Source organism: Protomyctophum bolini (genome assembly GCF_963924005.1).
Source record: "Protomyctophum bolini genome assembly, chromosome: 19".
Lineage (NCBI taxonomy): Eukaryota > Metazoa > Chordata > Actinopteri > Myctophiformes > Myctophidae > Protomyctophum > Protomyctophum bolini.
The window spans coordinates 37,839,483-37,853,029 of NC_137880.1; the positions used below are offsets into that span (position 1 = coordinate 37,839,483).

At 42.9% G+C, this 13,547-nt stretch overlaps 1 protein-coding gene across 1 annotated transcript; it reads left to right on the top strand.

Moving 5' to 3' along the window:
- Positions 1–626: 626 nt before the first annotated feature.
- cUnh1orf198 (chromosome Un C1orf198 homolog) lies at positions 627–8,474 on the top strand. Its single transcript, XM_080791582.1, has 6 exons — positions 627–1,041; positions 1,693–1,743; positions 4,429–4,560; positions 6,389–6,568; positions 7,291–7,695; positions 8,375–8,474. Exons 1-6 carry the CDS (start codon positions 700–702, stop codon positions 8,429–8,431), a joined length of 1,167 nt encoding a protein of 388 aa, XP_080647708.1. The 5' UTR covers positions 627–699; the 3' UTR covers positions 8,432–8,474.
- The last annotated feature ends 5,073 nt before the right edge of the window (positions 8,475–13,547 follow it).

Below are 13,547 nucleotides of genomic sequence, written 5' to 3' on the forward strand. Positions count from 1 at the left end.
CAAGTCCGCTTGTTTCCCACCAATGCTGGCTTGTTTGTTTCCCCCCCAGAGTTGCGTTTTTTTTTCCCCGAGCCGCGGGTTGCGGTTTTTTGGGATTGTTTAAAAAAAAAAATCGGTGGCTTGTTTTGAATATCAAACAAGGCAACATTTCATTGATAACCATATATAGGTTTTGGGGGAGTGTGAATCACATTGAGTGACAGCATCTCCCTGGTGTCTCTACTATGTGTGTAATAGTATAATAAATGATCAAAACATTCATAATTATAGACATACCTCGTATTCATAATGATAAATGCATGAAATTTGTATTTATTAGTATTATATGGCCATATATTGTGCTTGTTTTTTTTGGCCTAATTGTTTTTCGAAGGAAGGTTTGGCACTTTGGCTTATTTCTCTCACACAAGAGTTGGCAACACTGGTCATTGCTGGTTGTGTTCACCACCAGAGTAATCTAGTAAGAGAATGGCGACGTAGTTCCAACCATTTGGAACTATCCCATTGAGATAGAATGAGCACTTCCGCATTCCATTGTTACAATGGGAGTCAACGCTAGTGTCGCAACTCTCTTAACTATTCCTCTCGGCACCCCGCCCGCCCACACACACACACACACACACACAGCTGGTTTCACTGTGGTGGCAACCAACGCAGCGAACGCACTTTCTTTTCAGTAAGCCAAGCTGAGAAATAAAGATGGCCACCGCGACCATGGCGGCGGGGTTCGACCATCACCACCACCAGCACCATGGCCACAGCAGCAGCAGCAGGATGGAGGAGAAGAAGTTCGAGTACTTCGCCTCCATCAACCCGATGGCGAAGAAGATCATGCAGGAGCGGGAGAAGATCAGGCAGAAGCACGGGCCGGCCTGGGAGCAGATGAGCTCCGTGGAGCAGGACACGGCCATAGACAACTGCCTGATGGACCCGCACATCCGATCCCGCTACGCCATGCACAGGGTGGAGCGCGAGGAGGTGGTCTGCTACCCGAAGCTGCTGCTCCAGACCGGACAGAAGATAGTCCACTTCGGAGACGAGGTAATAATAATAATGGCTGTTTTTTTTTGTTTTTTTTTTTACGTTTGTGTGGTTTAGATCATCAGGGTGATGAATTGAAAATGGTGGGCCCTATTGTAAACAAGTGTAATGCTTTATGATGTGACGTCGTCTACTCACAGTTAAAGTTAAACAGTTACAGTTAAACAGTTTTTGTATCGAGCTGTACTTCAAATGTACTGTAATTCTGTACTGTAAAACAGCCAATAGATACTTCAATCAGTCAAACAGAGCCACGTACGTAACGTAGCCCACAAAACAATGAGACGACACGTCACAACAGGCCCAAAACAAAGAAAGAGACCGTCAAATCATTGTATGTCATTCTGCGAGTGTAAAATAAAATGCTTCAGTTACAATTACAGATGTTTGAATTAACACTGAGGACAGTGGAAAGACGGCAATATACATAATGTTTGATTAAGAAATGATGATGATGATGATGGAGTGTACAGTACACTGCATAGCCTTCATTGTTCACTTCACTTTCTGACCCTGTTGTAAACAAGTGTAATGCTTTGTCGTACACACTGACACTGACAGCCTTTGTATTGAGTTGTGCTTTCATGTGAAATGTACCCAATCCTGCAAACTGTTAATAAATACTTCAAACATTCCTTGTTTGTCTTCTAGGATATCACTTGGCAAGATGAGCATTCTGCCCCGTTCTCATGGGAAACCAAGGTAAGCCCTGTGTTAAGTAAAGTCTAAAATATCTTTATCTAAAAATCTTAAATCATTCCTTGGTGACCCAGAGTCCCTGACTGCAATGACCATATACAGTACATGAGTTATCTTATTAATTAAACCTTGATTTATCGAATAGCCTCTTCGGATAATGTTTTACTAGTGGGATTAGATAAATGTGTCAAACTGTCAAGATAGAATTGGACATTTTGTTAGATGGCAGACTCTTGTGACATTTCACTGACATGTTTTGTTGTCCCTCGTCAACAAGCTATGATGATGTCATGCTTCCAGTATGTGCACTAAATTCTTGTATAATTAGTTTACAGACAGTATACTCTCTTGTCTCTTCTCATATGGTTTAGTTTAGTGGATACAATTTCATTTAGCTGGTTTGTTGTGCCCGAGGACCGTTGTGAGTGTGAAGGATGGACCAGCATCCACACACACACACACACACACACACACACACACACACACACACACACACACACACACACACACAGGCCTTTATTTTCTTATAAATGAGAATACAGCAATTGATTCAGACATCACAGACACTGACCCTCCCATTAAAACAGACCCAACCGGTTCGCTGTCTTCCAATACTCTTTAGACCTTGTGAAGTTGTGACATGCTGTCTGTTCTGTTGCCACTCAGGGAGTGTCTCTGGGATTACTAGGGCCATTAACTAGAGTTGTCTCAATACCATTTTTTGCCCCAGACCCGAGTACAAGTACTTAATTTTTAGTACTCGCCATAACGAGTACCGATATGAGTACTTTTTTTGTTTGTTGAGTAACTACTTATTTTACCCCCTTTTTCTCATGGATGGAGATTGATCTCTGATCTACACTCATTTATGCTTGTAGACCCAACAACACTGCAGCGATTTGCTGCAGTGTTGTGGTCAGACTTAGTCCCGTTGCGTTCGTTCAGCCTATAGTGTCAATTGGATGTTTTGGTACTCGGGGGTCAAAGTATCCGAGTACAGAGTACTTGAGGGTGGTATCAGCCCGAGTAACCGATCCGATACCAGTATCGGTATCGTAACAACTCTACCATTAACTGACCCAGTTGGCGTCCCCCTTTATTTGGAACGATATTAATCAGATATACCCTCTTGATTTGAAGTATATTTGAAACATAACATTTTGTTAGTGAAGAAGATAAGCTGTTAACATTCCCTTACTCATGAATTGAACACATGGGACCACAATGGAATCAAGCCATCTGGGCTTATTGTGTAATGGATACCGGAGAACTCACCGGTTTACCGACTCGCAGAGAGAGAGAGAGAGAGACTTTTATCATCATCTAGCTGACCATTTAATTGCACAAAATAATTTGATCACTTTGGAATTGAACTCTAACATCTGTGGGTTTGACATAAACTACACTGATGAAGACAGACATCATGTTAGCATAACGATGAAGACATTGATTAAGAATCTTCGCTGTGAAGACTTGGTAAACTGGCGAGTTCTCCGGATACCATTGTGTCACCCTTTAGCATCGCTTGCGTAATTGTACTTGCCGCACTGTTTTGCAATTTTGTTAATAAAGTAATCAATCAATCAAACTAATATTGCAGCAGTTGTTGAAAAGAAAGCAGAAGAAAGAAAGCAGAAAGAAAGCAGATCTACAAGCTCATAGCGCGCCACCGAGTGGCGCGCTATGAGCTTGTAGGTCTGCTATTTTTGAAAAAAAACGACTTGACATGGAAAGATAGCTTTTTTCAGAAAACTGTCAGGATGTAGAAGACATTTTTAGAATCTGATCTCAGGTCAGAATGGGTTATGTTGATCGATCTGATGAGAGAGAGGGGGATGCGCACTGTCCTCAGACGCCATACCAAAAAGGACATTTAAGTAGGGTCCATGTGGTCACTGCCTGATTCTTCCCCTGTGGCCAAGTTGTCCTAAAATAGTCAAGGACATTCTGACTAGGCCAATGTTGGCAAGCGTTTTTAACCCATTTTCAACCTGGTGTCCCTATTTTAGGCATTCAACATTTTGAAAGTAAAAATAAATATATATTGTCTTTTTAAGTTTGAATATAGCTAACACTGCGCTGAGTTGTGTTGGGAGCTTGTAGACCGACTGAGTATAAATCAGTCTTAAGTGGTTAGGATAAATCTAGATAAACGATAGCAATTGGTTTAAATGTTATATTTACATATGATAAAAAAAAGAGTCCTGATGAAGACCGGTTTAGGTCGAAACATGTTGGATTAATAAAGTATATTCCAAGCCCCCCAGTAAGGCTATATCCAACATTGAAGCTGCCACTAAACCTACTGGCAAAAAGTGGCGTTCATGACGTCTATGTGGCTTATCTTCCGCTCACTCGAGCCATTGAGTTATAATTGTACTTCCGGCAGTCTTCCGGGTGCTTCGAAACGCCACTGAGCAACTTCTATTGAAATGAATAGCGGTGGGTCGTGGCTAACGCTTCAGTTCGGTCTCTATCCTTTTGTATTACTCTATGGTATATTCTCCTTTTTAAATGCCCGGATCTCCTGCTTTTTATTTAAAAATCTTATCCCAGCTGATCCAGGAGCACTTTTATTTATTTATTACTATTTTAACATTTATTTCTTTTTAACCGGTTGTTTCTTTGCCTCTGCTATGTTTACATATTATGATGATGAACTTTGTTTCGTTGCCGTCTTTCTTTCAGAGCCAACTGGACTTCAGTTTGTCGTTGGGCGCAGCAGAGCAGGGGGTCTCCTCCTCCCAGACCACCGATGCCAAGACCACCAAGTCTGCTCCCAACTCTCAGCTCGGCAAAAACACCCCTAGTGCCAACAAGGTAATGCAAAAACACCCCTAGTGCCAACAAGGTAATGCAAAAACACCCCTAGTGCCAACAAGGTAATGCAGACCAGTGGTTCTTTTCGTCGACTAATACTATGACGAAAAATGTCCGACTACCTTTTTTTCACTGACAAAAACGACATGAAAACCAAATAAATGTATTTCATTTATAAGCTAGTTTCACAAACTGTTGGCACAGCTGTTGGGTTTCTCTTATCTTACCTTTTTAATGTTCTATTACTTTAAAGGAGAATTCCATAGTAAAAGGCTTTCTTACCTTTCTTTGTAGTTGTTACGTCCCCACCAAAAAGGTCCAGGTGTTATTTTGTGCAAAAGCTCCTTATTGGCTATTTCCCCTACCATAAGCCCTAAATGAATTTCATTGAATTGAATGGGAATTGAATGGGGCTATGGGGTGTTGTGCTAATTCGCTTATTTCCATCGCTCAAAATTATAATTTCTTTGTATATATATCCTCTCTTCATAATGTAAATAATATCCCAAGAGGCACACTTTACTACTTCTTTCGATGGAAATAAGCGAATAAGCATAACACCCCATAGCCCCATTCAATTCCCATTCAATGCAATTCAATTCATTGAGGGCTTATGGTAGGGAAAATAGCCAATAAGGAGTTTTTGCATAAAATAACACCTGGACCTCTTTGGTGGGGACGTAACAACTACAAAGAAAGGTAAGAAAGCATTCTAGCATGGAATTCTCCTTTAAACACACACAGAGTGAAAGCGTTTGGTTTCAGTGAATATTTTGGTCTCCAGGGAAATGTCACATTTGCCATCGGTAGACAATCTGCAGCTCATTAATGTTCGTTGGAGATTGACACAACAATCCTTTTTTACACACTTAGGGCCGATTCATACTCCTATTTTACCGCTGTTTCGGCGCTGTAGTGCCGAAATGATTTCGGCTCGTCAGAAAATTTCAGTTGCACCGAAGAGCCGACTTTAGGACGGTACCCCCCCCCCCCCCGAACCTCAAATGACGTCACATTGTAGGCTCTACAGCGCCGAACCGACTTCTATTCGGCTCAAAAATAGGAGTATGAATCGGCCCTTACTTTCTCCCTTTCCCCCCCCCCCTTCTTTTTTTAGATGAGAGAGATGTTATGTTTTAAATAAATATCCCACTTGTCGCTACTGAATAATGAACCCATTCAGAACGGGAACCCCCTTTAGGTGTTTTAAGCATTATGTTATACTTTAGCTATTGAAAAATAGCAGATCTACAAGCTCGTAGAACGGCACCGAGTGCCGCGCTACGAGCTTCTACGAGATCTGCTATCTTTGAAAAATAGTGAAAATGTGGCATAAATCTTTGAATATATATATATATATATATTATTTTCAGAGCGAATGTTTTTAACTCAATCGTTTGCTTCTGGAGGGGTCTCTGGAACAACATATTTTCAGATGGGGGGGGGGGGTCTTTGGTGGTCCTTGACATGAAATAGTTTGAGAACGACTGACATAGAAACGTAGCGTTTTTCTGATAACTGCCATGATTTAAACCCATTTTGGGGCGGCAACCCCTTTCTGTGTTAGCATCATGTTATGCTTTAGCTATTGAATAATAGCAGATCTACAAGCTCATAGCGCGCCACCGAGTGGCGCGCTATGAGCTTGTATAGGTCTGCTATTTTTGAAAAATCGAAGAACGACTGACAGAAACATAGCTTTTTCAGAAAACTGTCAGGATGTAGAAGACTTTAAAAAAAAATCTGATCTCAGGTCAGAATAGGTTAAGAAGACATTTAGTAGAATCAGGTCTCAGTCTGTTAATGTTCTTGGCTGTCACTGTTCCAGGTGTCCGTCAGCGAGGGCCCGGGCCTGGGCCGGCGCCCAGAGGAGGAGTCCTCCTTCTGGAAGATCAGCGCTGAGCGCTCCAGGATGGAGGGAGAGCTGGCCGACTACACCTCGCTGACCCCCAGCCAGATCAAATCTATGGAGAAGGGGGAGAAACCCCTCCCCTCCTACCTCCGACAGGTACTGTACACATACGGTTACATGTTACATCGTTTCCGACCGATTACGAACACTCTCAAAACACTATCGAGTATCGACCACTATCAACATTATTTGTTCTTTACTTGTACATACAATTGTATGGTACAGAAGTCCCTAAACCAGAAACCTAATCTCAGTCTTAGCCGGCCACGTAGGTCACTAACCCTAACCTCAGTCTAAAGGCTCATACATAGTCTGGATTTTCGGTGGTGAGGTGACACCGAACTACAACATGACGTCACTGAGCCGCGGTGAAGAGCAAACCACCGCCACCGCTCCAGCCCTTCTCTATGAATAGGCCTTTAACCGGCCATGTAGGTTGTACTAATGGGATGTCAGACTGATGGGCAGTCTCCAAGCATACGCTGTTGTGAGCTTTGCAAGATCTGCTGGGTTTTTTTTGTGAAGAGATTTGACGTAGACAGAAAAAGCAGTGGTCCCAAGATAGCCAACTCTGGTCCTATTTTGTACCCCTTGAGGTTTGAAGTGTAGTGGTCTTGACTTTAACGCTGAACAAGTTTACAAATGGAAAAAAAATGTCATATAACAGAGCAGGACGGGAACCCCTTTTGGTGTTTTAAACATTATGTTATACTTTAGCTATTAATAATTCTGGGGTTCCTTGACATGAAAATGGTTGAGCAGCACTGACACAGAAACATAGGGTTTTCCTCACTAATGTTGAACAACGTCTTCACCAGGAGACCTCCGTCATGGCCCCTCCTGCCCCAAAAGAGCCGGAGGCGGCGCCCGTGCCTGCGCCCGCGCCGCTAGCCCCCGCCAAGTCCGCCAAGCAGCGAGCCCCCAGGCCGCCCGCGCCCCCTCCCCCTGTGCCCGTGGCCGCGGTCGCCCCCGCCCCCCTGCTGGCACCGCCGCCGCCGGCTGTCATCTCCATGGCGCCGGGCCCCGCCCCCGTCCGCGTGTCGTCGGCGGCGGCGGTGGCGGGCTGGGAGCGCTCCCAGAGCACGCTGCCGTCCGTCAGCAACACGCCGGACGACGTGTTCTCCGGAAGCATGATGTCCTCCGGCGGCGGGGGCGGAGCCAAGGCCAGCAGAGAGAGGAGGGACCGGGAGGAGCAGCTGGCCACCAGCCCCACCTTCTCCCAGGTGAGTGACCACCAGGGGGGTGAGGGGGGTGGCTGTGTGTCGTTAATGATGATCATTAATATTTGATACAGCCAGTTTCTGGAGAAAATGGAATTAATGTGGCCGCAAAAGCCTTGAAACTACATATGAAGGCAATGTCGCTGCTAATATACGTCACGCCCAGCTGTCAACACATTGCGTTCCTGAGATTCCTCGTTGACGGAAGCTCAGCTGGTGGTGACTCAACTCGTACCAACCACGAAACATTAAATATCAATAAAATAAACGTAATTAACATTCAGTTTATGTTGTGCGACGGGCAGCTGCAGCCACCCCGCCTAACCGGAAATGTAGTCTCTGGGTTGTTTGACTCGTTTCTAACGCTTGTTTTGTTACTCTTTGGGTATATTTGTACATTTCCACCTTCAGTCGATGCTTCATATCCATATGAGTGAAAAGGCCGGGGTGATCGGTTTATTTTTCAAACGCAGTTCTTATATGAAGAGATCTAAAATCCCCCTATGGGGATTATAATGCAAATAAGAAATACATGAACCTGGGGGGGGGGTGGGGGGTAGTGGGTACCGTCCTAAAGTCGGCTCTTCGGTGCTACTGAATATGTCTGACGAGCCGAAATCATATGTAGTATGAATGGGCCCTAACTATCCTATTTTTCTCTGTCAATCTCTCTCTCCATTAGTTCAACACAAGCAACAACCTCCTGAAGACTGGATTTGACTTCCTGGACAACTGGTAACCAAACAGCGAAGGCCAATCTAATCACTCACCGCAGTTACACATGAAACAAAGGACCAGGATGACGCTATAGAGTTTAGGATGCCATATTATTATTACCACATTGTATTTAATGCCAACCGTTGAGCGGAACACGTTGTTACATTCTTCTTATTTGTCTCCAGTGGCTTGTTAAGGCATATCTCTCACTACATATGAAGCTTGTGTTTCCCCACCTAAACACTTCCCCGTTAAAAAAAAATATATATATACTTTTAGATTTCTGCGTACCTTCCTCTACTCAATCGATATACTGGAAGGAGGATAGATTATTGGGGTGTGAGCCCAATGCCGTTACCGGTCTTGTTTCTTTCTTTTTTTTTATCGATTCAAACTTTTGACTACCATGGGAAGTTTTTAATTATTTCACTTTGAAATATTGCCACCTTTGCAAGAACCTTTTTAAGGGGACACCTTCATGCTCTTGGAAGTGCATTCCAGTTAATTGGTGATAGTTATCACACTATTTATAAATGTAACCCATTGACAGAAAATTCCCCATCCTGTCTGTTTTTGGCCTTTCTCTGTGTTCCTACAATTCCCATAATGCATTTCACAGGCACAGGCACCCATTATGGTCCATTTGGCTGTCGTTAAAACCTCTGCCAACTTCATTCATATTTCAGGGGGTTCGAGTGAAAATCTCTCGATAATTCCCACCAGGTTACTTCTCAAGCTGATCTTATCGGTCCACTGCACATGCTGGGAGCCGACTGAGAACGACAAGCCTCCTCATACCCTAACCTAAACATTACATAACATAACCGCAAGCACGTGGTAGCAGCGCGGTCCCAAACCTTAACGCATCTTCGCCAACCTTAATCCGGTCGTTTTGGTCTACTGCCTATAATACCTACTGAGACACGACAAGCCTCCTCGTACCGGCACCTAAACATAACCGCAAGCACGTGGTAGCAGCGCGGTCCCAAACCTTAACGCATGTTCGACCAACCTTAATCTGGTCGTTTTGGTCTACTGCCTATAATACCTACTGAGACACGACAAGCCTCCTCGTACCGGCACCTAAACATAACCGCAAGCACGACGTAGCAGCGCGGTCCCAAACCTTAACGCATGTTCGACCAACCTTAATCTAGTCGTTTTGGTCTACTGCCTATAATACCTACTGAGACACGACAAGCCTCCTCGTACCATCACCCTAAACATAACCGCAGGCACGTGGTAGCGGAGCAGTCCCAACCGGGGACCGTCGTTTTCGTTTTATAGCTGCCAATCGCAGCCAGTAGACTCCCCAGACCACATGCCGTATAGGTAGGTCGATAAGATCGGCTTGATAAGTTTAACCAACTGGGAATTAACGGTTGATACGGTAGTTGAACCGGGTGCATATTCTCTGACGGTATGATCGCTATTTTTCTGTAAACAACGAACGAGGACAATGTCATGATGTCACCACTAAGGGTAGCAGCAAACAAGAAACCAGTAGAAAGTACACAGTAAAGGTTCCTACACACAGAGCGCGTTTTTCGGGGCGGGAACCCCTTTTGATGTTAGCATTATGTTATGCTTTAGCTATTGAAAAATAGATCTACAAGCTCATAGCGCGCCACCACCGAGTGGCACGCTACGAGCTTGTAGGTCTGCTATTTTTGAAAAATCGAAGAACCACTGACATAGAAACGTAGCTTTTTCAGAAAACTGTCAGGATGTATAGAAGACATTTTTAGAATCTGATCTCAGGTCTAAATGGGTTAAAGGTTGTAGTTTTCACATTCATGGAGCCAGTGACCTGAACGGGTAAACCTTTCAGCACAACCCCGGCAGCGTTTCAGATGGAGACGGAACCCTACGGCAAATATATAGAGCTAGATGTTGAAAATTGGGATGTTTTAATTCCCTTTTTGATTGATTGAAAATGTAAAACGGCACGAGGTACAGTCAGACATTTCAGCTAAAAAGGATAACACAAAAACAAGTCCCGGGGACTTGTTTTTCCATTGTGGTGCTTTTATTTAATGTAGTCCAGAGTCCCAACTTTGTCCATGAAGTCTTAAGGAAATTCGCAATCTCAAATAGTTTGATCCTTCGAGCCTGCAGGAATATGCTTAATTAGCCAAGACTTTTTTATTTATTATTATTCGATGCAATTGTGAACAATAGCCAAGTACGATAATATATATATATATCCATTGGTCATTCATATGGTTCACTGCAGCTCAACGGTCCGAGTGAGGAGCGGTCAGGAGATGTCTATGAAACCCAAAGAAATGGGGGTCGTGGTATTATAATCGGGGACTAGACGATTTGACATTCAATGTTTTTTTTTCCCCACAAATGAGCCTTGAAAAAGGGCCGTCTTATATTATTATATATATTATTATTAATAGCAGTGTGGAGAAAGGTTATGTCCAAATGACATGGCCAGACTAATGATAACAACAACCGTGTAGATGATATTATATTAGTCTGGAAATGTGGCATGGAAGATTTAATTTCCAAGGACTTGTGTAGAATAGATCAGCTCTTTTCGGAGCGTGGCAGTATAAATCGGGTTATATACTAGGCAAGTGTTTAGCTTTTAGGCGGAGATTGCAGTGCAGTACAGTACAGTACAGTAGATTCTGCAGTGCAGTGCAGTACTGTAGAAGGCTCTTCCGATGTGCCGTGAGGTGAAGGTATATCAGAAATCTAAAGAGAACTTTAGGCCCATGTCTGACCCGTGTGTCCTTGTATCGTGCTCGCTCCTCCCACGCCCCGTACCTTTGACCTTTGTGTCTCTGACCTCATGCTAGTGCTGAAGCTAGTAGTACACATTTATAACGGAGACGATGACAGGTGTTAATAGTCCAGCCGAAACGAGCATGTAGTGATTTGTACCACTCGCATTGTAGAAAAGGCACGTTTTACACGAACTAGAGAGTACTATTTTAACTGAATTTTTGTATGTAAAGTAAACCTATATCCATCGATTGTATGTATCATGCTATATTATATTGCACTCATGCATTTTGAAGTCCCCGGATCCCTGGGAAGTACATCAATAAATTGAATTGAGACCCGGTGTTTGTGCCATTGATTTGATTTGTTGAGAACTATACAGTAACCCCCAACCCATTTCCTACTAAAGGTTTCATGTTCCATTTCAACTTGCAATGCATCTGAATCTGAATGGAATTATTGTCCAAGGATGTTCACGCATACAGGGACAGATTACCCCCACAAGGGCCCGTGGGCCGGTAAAGATTTTGGGGTCCCTATAGCGCTCGTGCTCACGGAATTTACGTTTTCTTGTGTTCTTATCACATTTTTACCAAAATGTAACAATCAATCAATGGCCACTTCAGGGACGTGCAGAGAGTGTTGGAGAGGCAGGGGCTGAAATCCCGTAAGAGGGAACTTTTAGTAAAATCATCAAAAATGATGAAAAACGGCGCGCTATAGTATGCCGTACGATATGGGCTACTAGTGTCTTTGTAGATTTGAATTATTACAAAACACAATCTACATTTAGCTTCAATTTGCAATTCTAGATTTAAAAAAAAATGGGATGAATCTATCTTGCAATACCGTCTGTCACGGGGCAACCCGTGCCCTATAGACACTAGAAGACTCCACAATATAAAACTGGTCATGACAAACACACACTGCACAGATGCTTCCATTAATTGACTGTCATCAAGCTCCTTGGAGAGGTGGCCATGTGTAGCATCATATACCCTTATCTGTGTTGCCTAATTCTATTGTAATTGTTTTGTGTGATGTGATGCCTTGGAAAACATTCAGACTCTAAATGTGTAATTGTATAGTTGGTCTAACTCATGGGTCATGGTTTACCTGGTTTGAGTAGATTGGTCCAATTACTAATCATTGTGGGTGGGGTCTCACCTGGTACATAAGGGAGGCTTGTGGAAATGTTTGGGAGGGAATCAGTTTAGCTTGAGACTAACAAAGGAGACAACTCCAGGGGAGAGCTGGCAGGGCCAGGAAGGCATAGCCTGTTTTCAGTTTCTTAAGTTCTTGTTTTGTTGTTTTTCCTTAGTTGAGTTGTCAAGTGTTTTCTTACTTTATGTTATTTGAAAGTGTATTGTAAGTCTTTATTCGTGAAGTACTATTTTTGCCTGCACAGTCACATCCAGCCTGGGTCGGTCACTCTGTGTTTTGAGGTAAATAAAATACCAAAAAACATCTACATTCTTGGCCTGTCGATTCTTGGAGCCTTGGCCGTTCGGGCAACTTCACACTGTCCATTAACCTCCCATTGAGCCAAATTGCTTTTGCAATCTGCTTGTATTAAATTACATTGCAGCTCTAGGCCAAGCTTGAATTGTCCTCCTTTCTATATGCAAAGCGTTTGTTTCAGAAACATCCACAGTAGACATTTTATGAGCTACTTTCTGTCAAGAAGTTCCATGCTCTGATATTTTGTGTTGGAGTTTTGAAGCACTTTTTAACAGGTGCCTCCTGCATAATGTGAACATTTGAAACGGGTTGTAACGCAGTGACTTCGACAAGCGCTTCCAAACTCCAACACTCAAATCACCTGCACAGAATTTCCTGACAGAAAGTAGACCATTATGTAACCAAATTGTGACCGTTTTTCTCCTCTGGGGAAAAGCTGGAAGGCAGACTCCCAGTCAAACATCATGTCTACATTTATGAAACTAATGCTTTGCAGATAGAGGATAATCAAAGCTTTCCCTACAGCTGCAATGTTAGTGAGTTTAATGTTTTTTTTAATACAAGCAGTTTGGAAATGCAATTTGGTTCAATGGAGGGTATTGCAACTCTAGATTCATCCCCTTATTAAAGAAAATCTAGTGTTGCAAATTGCGGCTAACCTACATTGTCATACAGCCATATTTTGGCCATTTGAAACAAGTGGCTGATCTACAAGCTCGCAATGCGTCACATTGTGATCTTCTAGATCTGCTATTTTCAAATGTTTTTTTTTCCAACATTTCAAATGGGAATATTTTTGGTCATTTTGATGCCAGTTATATTAAGTTATATTTAATTTAGATTTTTGAAGATTTTTTTTTATCCTTCTCTTTTAACATCCTAATATTATATGAATTCTACAATGTGTAAAATCTGGATAAAGAGTGTAATGTTGGTGT